Source organism: Schistocerca cancellata, chromosome 4 (genome assembly GCF_023864275.1).
Source record: "Schistocerca cancellata isolate TAMUIC-IGC-003103 chromosome 4, iqSchCanc2.1, whole genome shotgun sequence".
Classification (NCBI taxonomy): Eukaryota; Metazoa; Arthropoda; class Insecta; order Orthoptera; family Acrididae; genus Schistocerca; species Schistocerca cancellata.
In genome coordinates this window covers 298,733,159-298,750,430 of record NC_064629.1, presented here as the reverse complement: position 1 = coordinate 298,750,430, position 17,272 = coordinate 298,733,159, and the positions used below count along the sequence as shown (strand labels likewise).

Here is a 17,272-nt window from a genome sequence, read left to right as displayed (position 1 = left end):
GTGAGTGGTGGCGCAGTTGAGTATAGTGCTATACCATCCAACTAATGCACTGTTCTGTACCATACATGACAATAAACCCACCAAGGACTGGCTCCCTCCATATCCGGATATCTTGATCACAAAATTGCGAAACTGGGATGATTATTGCCGTCATCGTGGATCTTTAAGAGAATAAAGGTAGGCGTGATGGACACAGAAAGATGACATGGTTTGCTGTTATTACGGAGGAATCTCAAAAATACTGTTACGAAATATCGGTAATATAGCATGCATCGAAGATGTTATGCTCTTTAGCAGGATGTTTAATTCTGCATACATGACCTACAGAATCGCTTCGCGAAGTGTTTTTCGCGATTATCGGGGCTGTATCACTGTCGAAACTAATGTACAAGCGGTTGAAATCGAGACTTCGCGATTGGATGTATTCATGCATAATCTCTATATGTGTGTGTGTATTGCTGTCAGCGGTGGACGGTTCCGGTTAGAACGCACAACTTGCTAACTGTTCGTCTATATTTAATGCTGCCGAGGTCCGCAGTCTGTAGGTACGGGGAGGGGAATCTCTCACGGTCCAGAATGCTACGTGCAGTCCAGAAAATGTCAACTGACGAATAATTTATTACTAGGATAAAAAATATATGAAACCCACAATTTGCAGATGTCCTGTGGTTGTGCGGGCGTAACACGGATGGGGGGGGGGGGGGGGGTTTAAACAAAAATAGTGAAGCTCATCTAGTGAGCGATAAGAGCAGCAGCTGAAATCAACTCTGTACACATGTCAAGTCCCTGTGGCAGATCCCTACACGGTAGAGTGGCTCTGATGTGCTGTAGCAGTACACGGATTTGTTTAAAGTCTACGAGTTTTCAAACTGCACCACTCGCTGAATCTCATCTAGGTATGAGGCGAGTGTTACTATACTTTTCATGATCTTTCTATCCAAAATGCATGCATGGAGATCATCAGGAAGAGGGTAATTCATAGGCTTTTTTTTAAAGACAGGTGTATAGAACACGCAAATATCCTCGTATGAAATCGAACAACGCATGGGCATGCCTGCAATATGGCCATATACATACGGTAAAATATCAAAGAATATGAAAAAAGAATTAAAATCGATAATAATCGAACAAAACCTGGTATAATTACGAGAAATTAATCAGAAATAAGAAAAATTGAGGGAAATACGATTAAATATGTAAAACTGTGAAAAAACTTCCAAAATTACTTAAATTGAGTGAGAATACATAAAATTAGAGAAAAAGCAGCGCGAAATGCGTGGAATTGAGGTGGGTTGGGGGGGGGGAGGGGGGGGAGGGGGGGAGGGTACCCGGCCAAAGAAAAGCTTAAAAATTATCCTCTGGCTGAATGCACTTTTAACCCTCCTCCTCCCCCGGTAAACTACGTAGGTTTTCGTAATACGCATTTCAACAAAACTGACATACGTATTACACAGAGGCGCCATATTAAAGCAGTCAAAACATATGCGTCCTGATCCATAACTGTGCTCTCCACATGCAGCCGAATATATATGTATTTCCGAATTGCGCCCGGTTCTCACAAACAGTAGTATTCCTTACGTATTAAAGAGAAGAATCATTGCGTTTATCAGACTTAAACCATTCCTTGGAGTGTTCTGTAGGAGAGTGGAAAGGTATCACATATATCACCTTTAATAGTGGGAGGGGGTGTGTACTCAAGTGATGTGGCGTTAGGATGAAATTGCTATATTATCCTGCTCAGTAAAACTATCTAACATGAGACCAGGACTTCTTTGTGTAAAGGGAATGCTACCAGAGTTGTGGTGATACGACTGTAAACAGCAATAATACTGTCGCATCTCCTTTGTGTACTGAGAGTGGTGCTTTCTCCTTCGTAAGAAGTTGCTGCTTCTTCATTTGCATTTTCCTGCAGCAGCGTGTGTGTGGTACCTGCATGTATCAGCTGTCGGAAATATTCAAGTCGGTTCTTGTTCGCTCTGTTTCCTAATGAGACATAGCCACATCCATCACAACCAATGCTACTGTTACCATTACCGGTCCTTCTTCTCATACTACTAGATGATATGCACGACTGACATGGGAAGTGTGATAGAGGGTATGTACGTTTACAACTTAAAAAGATGTATAAAATCTACTAATTACCTATGAGAAAGAACAGCAGCCTCCAGACTTCGTTCTAGTTGGTTTATAAACAGCCCTAGCGGCGGATACATACTGGGAATGCCTTCTAGGACACAGGACTAGTGAAGAAGGAAGTAGTTTTATCATTTTAAAGCTTGTCACCATAGTGATTGGGGCAAGAAACTTGCGGATTGGTTGTATGTCTGATGTTGGACAAAATTATCCTGCATTAGAGTATTAAGAGCGGTGCATTCCGCACGACTAATATTTAGGAGGCCGTATGGCTTTACAATACAGGATATTTTTAGCTGCAGAACCATGTTATCATCAGAGCGTGTGTTTGTATTCTACGATCATTTCTCTCCGGCCGGTACCTTCCTGGTACTGACTCCGGACAGTGGAATAATGCTTCAGAATTGATTCCACGGTTTATTTACGTGAAATGTTTCGAACTCCATACATCTGCCCCATCATCATGTATAAGCCATATGTTTCTTCGTAACCGTCTGTTATACCAGCGCAGCACTCTCATGTCTACTATACACCGATAAGAGGTGCCACCCTCCCCGTCACGCACGCATCTGGGGAGAACTTGTGCTTTTTGATGAGTAACGTGGATAAGATTGGTGTTGCATGGAGGACTGGTCAAGGACAACGTGGGAGGGATCTGTGAATCTCCGACTTCATCCTACGAATGGGAGAATACTCTGTGGCGCCCATTCACACAGGGAAAGATGGCCAGTCGTAATCGTAAATTCTGCAATGTGATCGATGCGCTGGAAATATGTAAATAACCTATTTGAATTGGTATAGGGCCGTGTTTGGTATACTTTGGTGTATATGGTCGAATGGATGTACTGCACAGTCATCTATCTACATTCGTAGTATAGTACATGATACTTTCAAAGTAGTTGAAGGGTGATTTAGCGTTTATACAGAAATTGGAAATTGGGAAGCATACTGCCATGTCACTGACTGGCGTTGAAATTACGGAACAAAAGGTTAAATTGCTATAACTGATTTCGCTATCAACTGCAGTGTGCATTACAGTACATTGTCCCATATCAATGTTTTCTTTCCCAACCCGTCCGTCTATAACGCTACCACCCACCACCTTAAGCGGCAATAGATGTTAGCGTTATACTTCTGCGAAGAATTTTTGAGATGTGACCATCAGATAACCTAATGGAAACAGAACAATCAAACTGGGAATTCGTTATTTGTTTCCGAAACACTCCAGCAAACTCTAACCAACAGTAAACGGTGGGACAGGAACAGACGTTCTCCAAGTACAAAAGCAAGTTGTAACATAAGATGTTAAAACCGCTCCCCAGCCTAAATAGGCAGTCTGTGTCAAACAAAATGATAAGGCAGAAGGCAGTGCTACGGCTAATCCGACCTTCCTTGACGCACACACTAAACTCTTTCCTTATATCTGTTCACACTACAACACAGTAACCTAACCTTGCAGATAAATGTGCTACTAACTAGTAAGTCAGATAAACAAATGGCCAACAGGATAGTAAACAGCAACGTATGCCTCCCAACAACACATACCTTAAATGAACGAAGCGCAAAAGTTTATAAAACCAATTACCGACATACATGAAACTAGTAGCAATACTGGACAGCGTAAAGCTTGAAATGATTGTGAATTTAAATCAGGGGGTTTGCTAATGATCATAATCTATAACTTCATTGCTTAGTACGGGGTCTCTCTGCCTGTGCATTGACCAATTTGCATTAGAAAAGATAACACAGTAAATAGTTCTTTCTTAAACTCTGTTTGAGGCAACTAAACAGAATGCAAATCTAAGTACACTGGCTCTGAAGGAGACTTTGCATTGCTTCAGTAACTAACTAGTATAGTACATGAGGATCCTTAAACTTTCATGATTTGAAGAACCATGCTCATTAACAAATCTACACCAGTATGTATGAGAAATTGCAAGTTTTCTTATCATTAATTACTAATTAAATAACGCACACAAACTATAACTCTTTAAATAATAAATGTGCTTTCATAAGCAGCCTTTTGACCTAATGAAAAATATAGTTGGCTGTGCAAATGACAACATAACATTAAATTCAAGTTCAACCACTTTCCCATCATAAATAAGTACATTCGGAATTAAATTCACCAGTATAGGATTCCTGTCCAGGTTTGTGATTTGGGATAATTACGGGTGTAAGATAGATTTTTTAGAAACATCACTAGTATTATTAAAATCAACCAAATTTCACAAATACTTGGTCCATTTACAGAGTGCCAAACATAAACAACTTAGTGCAAGGCTGGTGGTTCTGGCGGCGTAATTTGAAGTGGCTATTAACCTGGCAGAGACGCAGCCATAGCAACACTGTTGGCCTCACCCTGTTACATATCTTCCTGGCGTCGGAATTACATTTATAGGGCCAGAAACCGTGCCATGAAAATGGTATTACCAAACGCAGCATCCGAGGCCCGTAACTATTGCCCTTCAGCTCTTCTGGCCTCAAAACTCCACAGAATATGAGCCACAATGATCCGATACTGCTAGTGAGGTGTTAACCACAGCACTGCTCAGCCCAGACTCCGTACCCGTCACAAAGGACGAGTTGCCACCTGCGCGCCAACCACACCCTTTCCACTCCACCAGGCTACTCCCCAGCAACAAGTAGCAGATATCTAGTGTTCCGCCAAGGCTCCCTCCATATCAACCATTATGCAGTATTCAACAGTCTGCCTAGTGAACGTGTAACACCTAGGTTTGACGTATTTTGTATCTGTATTGGTACCTCTGTCTCATTTTGTAGTGTTGCTTACATAAAATGTTGTATCCGTCATGGAAATTCTTTGACTATGTATATATGTTTCAGTTATGTGACATTTTTGAAGGATTTTGTTTAAATTATGCTTCTGGATTTAAATAACTAATGAACTGATTGTTATATAATGTACTATAAATGACTTGGTCCATAATTATGGAACGTAGGGATAAATGTAAAAAATGTGGGGAAGCCCTGCAGCTAAATGTAGAGGTCATCTCCTTCAGACAGTTGTTTGGAAGCGTACCTCAATGCTGCAGACTCGTCTACTTCCATATGCTGCGATGCCATCCATATGTTTCTATTTTTATTTTTTTTTTTTATTTTTGTCGCCAATAATGTAATATTACCGCTTTTTATTTATACTACCTCGCGCGGCCGGTCGGTGTGGCCGAGCGGCTCTAGGCGCCTCAGTCTGGGACCGCGTGACCGCTACGGTCGCAGGTTCGAATCCTGCCTCGGGCATGGATGTGTGTGATGTCCTTAGGTTAGTTAGGTTTAAGTAGTTCTAAGTTCTAGGGGACTGATGACCTCAGATGTTAAGTCCCATAGTGCTCAGAGCCATTTGAACCATTTGAACTACCTCGCGCGTGTTGTGAACTGCACCATTCGGTGATGGTCAAAACAAGAACAGTAATAATGTACATGACCACAAAATGGGGGGACAATGCTCTTCGAAATAGAACACCGAAACATTTGCTATCCTGTCGCTGGAGAAGATGAGATTAACTGTACAGATGGATGGCTGTTGGAAACGCTCTACAACACCGCAGACTCTTCCAGTTTCCATATGTTGCAATGTCTTCCACATTTTTGTCAATGAGAAACCACTCGGCTACAAGTTGTACTGAAGACACTGTGAACGATATGGACCACCTTCTGGAATCTCATTGAAGGACCAGGGTTTCAGTCCCAGAAAGGGCACCACCATTTTTAGTTTCCCACCTGTTCCAAGTGCTTCTGGTGGTATAATTTTTTTTACGTCGTTCACTTGGGCTTTCCATCCAGAAGTACCAGGGTTTGAATCCCAGAGAGCGTACCGTCATTTTAATTTCCCGCCAGTTGACGGGTGGGAGGGGGGGGGGGGATGTCATGGGACGTCAGCACGGCTCTGGGGCAAAGAAATTCCAATCAAAATTCGAAATTCCCGCCAATAGTGTACGTTGGTGAGGGGAGGGGGAGGAGGAATGGTGTGTGTGTAGGGAGAGGGGGGGGGGGGGAACTGGGCCCATGTGTAAGCTGAGAAAACCACATGATGTCTTCCGGGATGGGGGTTGGCATGGTCTGGTGGGGGGATTAACTGATCAGTTTAACTAATGTTCATATCAAGTTGATCTCAAAAGTGGCCTCGTGCCTTTGTCTTCTTACTACTCACAGCTGTGCACTGTGTTGACTGCATATCTATGTTCAAGTCAGCAAGCAAGCAGCTGACTGGCCATAATCGATCACCCTGTCATAGTTTCACTGAATCTCAGTAGACTGTCATTATCTCCAGTTTTAGCGACACAGACAGAATAGTAGCACGACGTAATGTGTTCTTCAGCCCTGAAGGCTTCGTTATTCAATGGGCTAAGCCTACGCCTATGAAGCGCATGAGCGCATTTGCCCGCATTTATCGCAACTCTCAGCGCAACTCGCCTCGTAGTGTTAAGTCCAGTAATTACTGTGAATCCCCGAGCTCGGTTCTATCTGTCTATATTTGATTTTGTAGTGACGCGCGGGCGATTGGGTTACGTTGCGTCAGCTCACAGTGGCTTGTTATGTAGCACAGCAACGCTTGCGTTTCTCCTTGCGTCACTATGATGTCTGTTGTATAGGCGGTAGGCCTTGACGTACCGATCGAAGCGTCGGCCCAGAGGTAACCTTCTCTTGTCCGAACTCGCCTGGTGAAACTTAAAAAAAGTTAAAGAAGTATTTTCTCCACTCCATTTCCTGCCTGGTTCAACAGCAGTAACTCAAGTTTCACATAAAAAGTCCGTGCAGATATTTGTTTTAAAATTGACGCATTTTTTATAAAAATTATTTATCTTCTCAGGCTTCCGGTTTAATATTTGACGATTGCGGTTATGTCCTATTGAACGTTTATTTTTTGGCTAGTGTGGTTTACGGTGTATAAGGAATGTTCGTTTTTTAAGTTACTTGACAAAGTAGTTACTTTACAGGAATTCTGAAGATGCAAAGCTAGCGAGAAACACGTCAATTTTAAAATAAATACCTGCAACAGCGACTGCCTCCTTATTTGAAGAAAACATACAGCAGAATTATTTTGGTTCGCAACAAAAAACGTACTATGTGGAAAGTGCATAGCGGCGTGAAGAAAGAATTTTGTGAAATTTCTTTCTTTCATAATTACTGACTTAATAAGAACAGGTAATACTTTCTTCCTTGGCTTCTAGATGGCACCAATTTGGTTGACATTAATATTCGCTCACAGATGACGTGAGCGACTTTTCCATCACTGAAATTAAAATACACTGCCGGAAAAAAATTATTACGTCTGGAAAGACGACGTCGGTTTTTATCCGATGATGGAATATGCCAACAACGGGTAGTACATGCACTCATAATACTTTCAACGTCATCCACCAACAGATAGCGTAGTGACATAGCTACCGCAGTACTACCTGTGTCTACCCTTTAATAGGGAATGCTCACAGCCAGAATGGTCAGTGTGATGCAGACGTGTGACGCAAGCAGGCAAGAAAGCCACGGAGACGCATTCGTGTTTCCTACAGTCAACTGAGAGAGTTCGAATGGGGTCAAATTGTAGGCTTCCACGATGCAGGTATCAGTGGCCGCGTAAGCATTTTCACACCCATCGACGAGGTTCTGAACGTCCATGCAGCACAGATGCCAACCTGGATCGACGTATTGTGAGGGCAGCGGTGGCACATTGTATAGCTACCACAATACAGGTAAAAGGGCTTGTGAGTCCAGACGTGTCGACACGAACTGCTGCTAACGGGCACGCACACCTCTAGCTTGTCCTTCACTCTCGCCACAGCATCGACGTGTACGGCTCGACTCATGCCGTCAGAGCATCATTTGGAAGATGGAATGACGCGCCGAGCTCTTCAGCGATGAAAGCAGATTCTGCCTGCACCCAAGTGGCGGTCGTTTGCACCTACGACGTAGATCTGGTGAGCGCTGTCTCGTATAATGCGTTAGTCCAAGACACTGGCCCCTCCTCTGGCCTTTGGTCTGGTGAGCAATAAGCTTCAAATGTCGTTAGCCTTTCAGTTTCTGATGGGACGCAAACCAGCACTCAGTACGTGCAGAATGTTGTTAGATCCCTCCTTTTGTCGTTCTTGCAAGAAGAAGGTGATGTGTTATTCCAACAGGATATTGCTCGACCACACATTTCCAGTGAGACTCAGCGTCCTCTAAAAAACTTCCCTAAACAGCATTATCTGTAGACTTGTCTCCAATCGAACAAGTGTGAGATATGATGGGACGAGAAGTGACTCGTGCGGCTCATCAACCAACTACTCTTACAGAATTACGTAAACAGGTCGAGAAGGCGTGGCATAATGGAGCACAGGATAGCATTTGCCATCTGTACGGGTGACTGTATGTCAGAGTCAGCGCCTGCACTGCCGCTCGCGGAGGCTACACCACGCACTAATATGGGTGTTACAACATTGGTGGATACCTGGTACCACAGAACCGCTTGAGCTATTGATCTGTAATCATTTCACGTACTCCATATGCGCTGTTGCAACAATATATCTTGAGTCACCTGGAAACCTCTAAAATGGTGTACTACCGTATTTCCGGTAGTGTACATCATAAGTACATTTTAGTTCCTGCTCTGTAACCCAGCAACTGTTTTTTGATCGCTAAAGCATTATCTTTGTGAAAGCAGCGATTCCATTACGAAAATAGCAGTTTTACTGCAACATACCCTGGTGTATCGTTGATCGAGGTAAACACGAAGACAGAATCGTCTCACAGACGCTACTGCAAATGCTTAATGGTAAGAAGGACGTTATATCGTGTGTACAAGAAAGGTAATTTGCCCGAGAATGCGCTTAAGTCAACAGCACCATTCATTCAAGAGAGTGGGAAGAAAGTTATGTGTTGTACACGGTAGTTCTCAACGGCTAAGTAACATGAAAAACATGATACTTTCCTAAGAGTAATAGGAGAGTTGGAAACAGTTTTTGTTGGTAATAATTATCCTGACTTTTGAATATTGATAATTTTGTGGACGAAAATAATAGTGTCTATATGTAGCGTAAATTAACGAATAAGTACCAAAAGGAAAAACTCAGTCCACAGTAATACACGTCGTGGTTGGTGTAGTAGTACGAGTTTTAGTTCTTGGGCAAATGTATTCAACACATATTTACTAATTCCTCTACCTGACAGTTTAAAAATGTGTCTACTTAAAAGTGCTGTAGGGGTAGGACTTGTGTATAATATTATTAATAATATGTAACCATAAATTTCTATCATGATAACAACTCTAACTATTCAGACACTCATATTGCTCCCGTAGCCACTTTGTAGCCATCCTAAGATTAGCCTGATATTTGGTCATTTTTCATGCTTCTGTGTTTTTGAAAACATGCAACTGTCTCGGTATAAGAAAAATTTAAGGCAAAAAATTGAGCTAAAGAGTATATTCAGAGCACAACAGCACATTATTTTGCTTCAATACATGAGAAAGTTGTGATAAACACACAAGTAGGTTCCAGGTAAGAAATAAGATTAAATATACACACATAAAGAGGGTATCAAATGTACTCATTTCTGAAATGATAGTTTTTAAATTGTGTAACATATTTTTATTCGTCAACTCAGACTTTGATAGGCGAAACAAGTGGCAGTTTCTCAAAATCAAACAATAGGTTGCCTTCCATGTGGTCTGGAGTATGGCTGTTGGTGCGCTACTGAACGAAACTTTTATCGCTGCGTAGCTCATAACGTAGGGAGTCATCACAGATTTACATCTGAAGGTTGCAGCTTCTGATCTCTATTATCTTGATTGTAAAAAGATTTTGCTAGACAGACTAGACATGGTTATTATAAATTGTTAATACGAATATTTAAGTGATTGTGTGACGTCGCGAGTTAATGCTCGATAACAATTATTGCAGTAAGCTACACTGCAGTACAGCCCGCAGTATTGGAGCCGGGGGCTGGGAGAGAGATAGCAAGTTGTGTCCTACCTATGAGTCATATACACCTGCTGCTACTGCAGCATGAGAACGGCTCCCGTGTCACTTCGAGCGACTGTATATTCATGCCACCTATGAACCTAAATAAATTATATTAAATACTATTCAGTCATTTTCAAAATCGGTACACTACCTTTTGTTATTCAGGAGAAGATTGTATCAAAATTTCAACATTGTAACTATCATAGTTTCAGAGATAAAAAAATTGTTAAAAAAGTCAAAAACCGACACTTAGGGAACTAAATTCAGTTAGGAAATATAATAGTTCATCTTTTGGTTTAATTGGAAAACATAAACAGAATTCTCAGTGTGCAGAATTAATTAATTGATATTTTCATATTATAACTTTATTTCTCGTTTCCGTAATATAAAAATAAGACAAAATTATTATATGTGTGGGAATAAATATTGTTGTGGGAATAAATGTGAGTAAATGAGAGTGTTTACGTGGGACAGACATCAGATTTAAATGTTGCATGATATACCGTATTAAGTACCCTGCAAGAGTTACACAAGCCTGTCGTGGGGAAATGATCCTCGGAAATTTACCCACATTGCTGACGACGTATGTCTAGGTGTGACTGCTATTGTAACAGAGCTGCCAGAAAGTCAGCTGGAGTAAAATCAGTATCTAAAGAATATTTACAAATTTATTGCCTTTTCGTTTTCGTTTATTAAACATTACATTAATATTTGTATGTCAGAATGACGTAAATGCGTCTGTTTGTAAGGATTGGTGCAGGCCAGTTTTGACATTAGTATGATCAGGAGCGAGCATTCTGATTGGCGGCGAGAATGATCAGCCAATCAGAATTGAGATGGTTCCCGCTCATTACCTGATAGTTATACTGGGAATGAGGCTCCAAGAAGAGGAGTCGCTAGCTAGCTTTGAACACGGATGGTCACGTTATCAGTGCGAGTCAAAACAATGTGTAAAATGAAAAAAATTTTTGCCTTCTCACGTCCAGATTGTGTGGCTGTAATAGCAGTTGCATTTACGGACAGTTCTATGAAGTCTGTAAGTTTTGGAATTGTTTTGTTGGAAAGATATTTGTATATGAAAATTTGGCCTTCATAGTATCTGCGTGGCATGTCTCAGTATTCAACCACTGAGCATTTTTGGCGAGCCATTTCTTTTTTAGAAATACACAAGAAGGACCGCATGTAATAACTCAAGTTAGTTGTGAAATTAATGACTGTGGAAACATTGTTTAGTTCCGGTCGGGTCTGGACAGATTTCTGGGTGCTGCGCGTATGAAATGTGTGTATGAATTGTGAACTGGAAGAAAACAGCCAATAGTTTAAATGTGAACTGAATAGTGGCGTTTCTTTTGCTATAAGGACAAAATAAACATTTTTGTGTGAAAATTTCAGACATTATTTTCCAGAAGCTAATCCATTTTCTTAGTGCTTGATAAAATTGAATGCCAGCTTTCTACAGATCCTTCTTTCATTGCTAGAATTGCGCGGCCAGAGTAATTATAGATATTATATGGTGTTCTTTATCAACGCTGCTTTTACATCATCTTGTAAGTATCTACGTTGCCGAGTGAAGGGACATCGAGCAGACGCCGTTCTGAGGTAGGTGAATTATAATGTGTAGCCTGCACAGAGAATAAAACCCCGCCCGGCCGCAATTGGTTTCACAATGATTTGTATTACACATGTCTGTGATGAACCTAGTCAACATTGCACAGCACGAATAAGCATCACTTCGGCAACTGTTTACTACAGTTTTCATATGTTACATGTTATGAATGATTCACAAGAAGTTTCGTAAAGCGTTTCCCCAGACTGCAGGTTCCAGCTCTCCGACACAATTAGCTTTGTATACGTACGAATGTTTATAGAAGAGTCCGTACTGTCATACTTTGTTTTCCATTATATTTGCATCTAGTAATGATGTTTTTAAAGAAGAATATTTTTCCTAATTTTCTTTTTTGTTCGTGTCAGAAGCATGAGATTACTAATAAAAAAGAAGGTACAAGTTATAGTAATGGAATTGCTGTAAACGTATGGCACTTATAATACAACCTCACTATTACAAACACAATATTACAAAATATCGCGTATTAGACTAATTTAGCCGAGAATTCGGTGATGTCTGTTACAGTAAGAGTTGCTGACATGAAGTCCTAGAAGTTACGATGAGTTGGGCGGCCACGTCAGGAATAGATATATTGGGTTGTCTGGACCTCATCACAGTTTTACATGTCATACTGTACTCTGTGTTACCATTTTATAGTATTTGATTGCGATCTTCTTCCTGTCGGCAGTCAGTTGATGGATCTCCAGTGTTCAAGAAGCCGGAGAGCTAGTTATTTTAATGGTTCCATCTGGTAATGAACTTTCAAAGTTCGACACATTTAGATTTTAGGATGCGTTTGCTATTAGTAGTCTTTAGTTGCTCTGAGGAAACTATTTATAGATTTCAACTTTTGAAATACCTTTTACGGGGTGTAGTACGAATGGGGTGGATTTCATTGGCTCCTTGTAGGCAGTTGCCTCCCGTCGAGTTGTCGGTGGGACACATATGGACTCTAAAATGAATGCCTTACGACTTAAGAGCACATGTTAGTCTTCGCTACTATGAAATAAATCTATCTCTTCTACTGAAGAAGTGCTCATGGCTCTTAAGATGTGTATTTTGGAGCCAACGCGTACTACACATTTTTGCTTGGAATGATAGTTCTTGCCATATCCTTGAATAATGACCATTCCTCCTGGGACACCCTGTATAAAGTTCATGGTGTAATTGCATACTGGTTGGTCATAAGTATAAATGTTAGAATGTGTTGAGGCCATTAGGCTGCCCTAAGGTAGACCGTTTTTCTCTCTCTGTCACCCGCTTTTTCTTTCGCGGAACTGCACAAGGAGCATGCGATTTTCGAGAAAGCCTCTAACAACCATGACCAGTGGATAGTAGTTTTCATAGTGTAGATACTTTGCACCAACAATCTGAGAATAATAATATCGCAGGCAGTGGAGAGATCTATGAAATGCACGTCCGTCATTTTGTCCCAATGACCTGTAATCACAAAGCAGTAATATCAATAACTTCGTCGGTCCATACTTGATCTCCAGTGGTTAGTTTGATTACTGTCCACTAGCAACAGTAGGATGATATTGTATTTGACAACGCTTGGTGACAGTGGTTGTTAAACGTCAGTAAGTCACTTACACAGCAGCTGCACGAGACACCTGAAACTACAGTGGTGCTCAGAAGTTAAGGATAAAATTAACATTTGCATGATATGCCACTGCGAAGTAACGTAGCTCGATGAAACCTGTACTGTATATACACTACTGGCCATTAAAATTGCTACACCACGACGATGACGTGCTACAGACGCGAAATTTAACCGACAGGAAGAAGATGCTGTGATATGCAAATGATTAGCTTTTCAGAGCACTCACACAAGGTTGGCGCCGGTGACGACACCTACGAGGTGATGACATAAGAAAAATTTACAACCGATTACTCATAAACAAACGTCAGTTGACGGGCGTTGCCTGGTGAAACATTGTTGTGATGCCTTGTGTAAGCCCGCATCTCGTGGTCGTGCGGTAGCGTTCTCGCTTCCCACACCCGGGTCCCCGGGTTCGATTCCCAGCAGGGTCGGGGATTTTCTCTGCCTCGTGATGGCTGGGTGTTGTGTGCTGTCCTTAGGTTAGTTAGGTTTAAGTAGTTCTAAGTTCTAGGGGACTTATGACCACAGCAGTTGAGTCCCATAGTGCTCAGAGCCATTTGAACCATTTTTAGCCTTGTGTAAGGAGGAGAAATGCGTACCATCACGTTTCCGACTTTGATAAAGGTCGGATTGTAGCCTATCGCGATTGCGGTTTATCGTATCGCGACATTGCCGCGCGCGTTGGTCGAGATCCAATGACTGTTAGCAGAACATGGAATCGGTGGGTTCAGGAGGGTTATACGGAACGCCGTGCTGGATCCCAAGGGCCTCGTATCACTAGCAGTCGAGATGACAGGCATCTTATTCGCATGGCTGTAACGGATCGTGCAGCCACGTCTAGATCCCTGAGTCAACAGATGGGGACGTTTGCAAGACAACAACCATCTGCACGAACAGTTCGACGACGTTAGCAGGAGCATGGACTATCAGCTCGGAGACCATGGCTGCCGTTACCCTTGACGCTGCATCACAGACAGGAGCGCCTGCGATGGTGTACTTAACGACGAATCTTGGTGCACGAATGGCGAAACGTCATGTTTTCGGATGAATCCAGGTTCCGTTTGGCGACATCGCGGTGAATGCACATTGGAAGCGCGTATTCGTTATGGCCATACTGGCGTATCACCCGATGTGCTGGTATGGGGTGCCATTGGTTACACGTCGCGGTCACCTCTTGTTCGCATTGACGGCACTTTGAACAGTGGACGTTACATTTCAGATGTGTTACGACCCGTGGCTCTACCCTTCATTCGATCCCTGCGAAACCCTACATTTCAGCAGGATAATGCACGACCTCATGTTGCAGGTCCTGTACGGGCCTTTCTGGATACAGAAAATGTTCGACTGCTGCCCTGGCCAGCACATTCTCCAGATCTCTCACCAATTGTAAACGTCTGGTCAATGATGGTCGAGCAAGTGGCTCGTCACAATACGCCAGTCACTACTCTTAAAGAACTGTGGTATCATGCTGAAGCTGCATGTGCAGCTGTACCTGTACACACCATCCAAGCTCTGTTTGACTCAATGCCCAGGCGTGGTTGTTCAGGGTACTGATTTCTCGGGATCTATGCACCCAAATTGCTAGAAAATGTAATCGCATGTCAGTTCTAGTATAATATATTTGTCCAATGAATACCCGTTTATCATCTGCATTTGTTCTTGGTGTAGCAATGTTAATGGCTAGTAGTGTAGTAAGAACTGGTACGGTGTCGTACAGATGGTAGCTTCAAGAAATATGTAATGAGACGAACAGGAATGTCATTTTCATTCAAAGCCGATAATTACACTAAGGTCACCACGATTCATTATAGTCCCGTCGATATTAAAAGACGCGGGTGTGTTGTTACCACGGAGGGCAATGCATGCTGTGTGACGTACTCCCATGCTACCCACAATGTCGGTAAAGAGTTCTTGTGATAGGACGTTCTATTCCTCCACCAGAGTGGTTGACAACTATTGGATAGGCGGTGGTGTATGTAGGTGCACTGTAGTACGTCTCCACAGTGCATCCCACAAGTACTCGATTGGATTTAACTCGAGGAAACGGGCAGGCTAGTCCTTTCCACGAATATCCAAGAGCTCCTCCTTACCTACTGTTCGGTCCGGTGGTCCATTGTCCTCCATAAAAATTAAATCAGTAACGAATTCAACCATGAGAAGACTCACATTTCTGTTCGTCTCATTGCTTCCCTTTATTTTCTGTAATATGCTGTAGATGTTCGTTCTTTGTATGCTCCCAGTTTCATTGAGCTGTGTAACAAGGCAGTGACATACCATCCCGAAGTTTGCGGTCTTTAAGTTTAGCTCACTAGTTTACGTATTTGGGCAGTAGAACGTAATTAAAACTTGGATATTAAGTTGTTGTCTGTCTCTCTAATATTTGACTGTTTGGATACCAAATTCAGAAGCGGCTCAACGTTGGAGCTTACCTGTCAAGCGATATTGCAGCGAGCGTGAAGGCGCTGGAAGCGACGGTCACGTTGGCCACGAAGTTATTGGCTGAGCAGTAGGCCTCGCCGAAAGGCCAGTCCGAGTTGAGCATGAAGGCAAAGTTGAAGGCGCAGTTGAGAATGGCCATCAGGAGATCTGCCACGCTCAAGTTCACCAGGAAGTAGTTGGTCACCGTGCGCATGCGCCTGTGCGCTGCAAAAAACGGAAACCACCAAGTATTAATAGCGGTAGCAACGACTGTTATTCCAGGTACCTGAAGAATCAGAGATTCCGACGGATTTAAAACTCTTATTTGTATTTTTATGTTAAAGAAAAATTATATTTTCAGAAATGAGGTAACGCCTGTGTGCTGCAAAAAACGGAAACCACCAAGTATTAATAGCGGTAGCAACGACTGTTATTCCAGGTACCTGAAGAATCAGAGATTCCGACGGATTTAAAACTCTTATTTGTATTTTTATGTTAAAGAAAAATTATATTTTCAGAAATGAGGTAAACAACATATTGTTTAGATGACTTATTATGTAAAGCAGAAAACAAGAATGGTGTTTATAAATATTTTCGATAATAAATTAAAAATATTCACAAAGCATCCAGAATATCATTTCTATTGTGTATCCATTTATCATGTACTAATTATGTTCTTTTATGTGCTACTGATATACTTTTCACGCTCTTTGGCTTTCCATTTTTAGTGAGAGCTTCAGGTAACAGTAAAAGGAAGGTTTCCCCGGAACCCAGAGTGCTGCGGGAAGAGGATAGGTGCAGTGGTAATACGTACTACCTCACTGAATTAGAGTTATCGTTGAAAAATATAGCACTCAATGATAACAAAATATGAAATGGTTTATAACTGAAACTGAAATTCGTTTTTACATTCCTCATCCAAAATTATGAAGGAATGTACAAACCAATATTGTAAAGTAAATGTTTAGCTTCTGAGTTACCAATAATCTCATTTGCTTATTTGTGTCAAATACCGAAAGTTCATGAAGGGCTGTAATATGTCCATTTTTATTTCTTCCAAGCTCCTCTGGGGTGTGGTCCATTTGACTCATTAGGCAGTGACATATTGGTTACAGGATCACGTTACAGCATGTGTATACTACGAAAAAAAACAGTAGACGTTTTACTATCGTTAGTATCGGTAGTATTGTGTCAGAGTAAGTGTTACTGATATTCTGATCCAATTATCAGCTCGGAATAGTGTAGAGTCCCTCATAAAAAATAACCAGACACCTGTGTTGTTGTTGTGGTCTTCAGTCCTGAAACTGGTTTGATGCATCTCTCCATGGTGCTCTATCCTGTGAAAGCTTCTTCATCTCCCAGTAACTACTGCAACCTACATCCTTCTGAATCTGCTTACTGTATTCATCTCTTGGTCTCCCTCTATGATTTTTCCCCTCCACGCTGCCCTCCAATACTACATTGGTGATCCCTTGACGCCTCAGAACATGTCCTACCAACCGATCCCTTCTTCTAGTCAAGTTGAGCCACAAACTTCTCTTCTCCCCAATC

At 41.9% G+C, this 17,272-nt stretch overlaps 1 protein-coding gene across 1 annotated transcript in view; it reads right to left on the bottom strand.

Annotated features, from left to right (window-relative positions):
- Positions 1-15,941, bottom strand: part of LOC126184178 (tachykinin-like peptides receptor 86C) — a 290,420-nt gene extending 274,479 nt beyond the window's left edge. The window contains exon 1 of the mRNA XM_049926546.1: positions 15,733-15,941. Within this exon, the coding sequence (XP_049782503.1) occupies positions 15,733-15,935 (203 nt within the window). The 5' untranslated portion in view covers positions 15,936-15,941. The remainder of the gene's footprint in view (positions 1-15,732) is intronic.
- Positions 15,942-17,272: the final 1,331 nt, after the last annotated feature.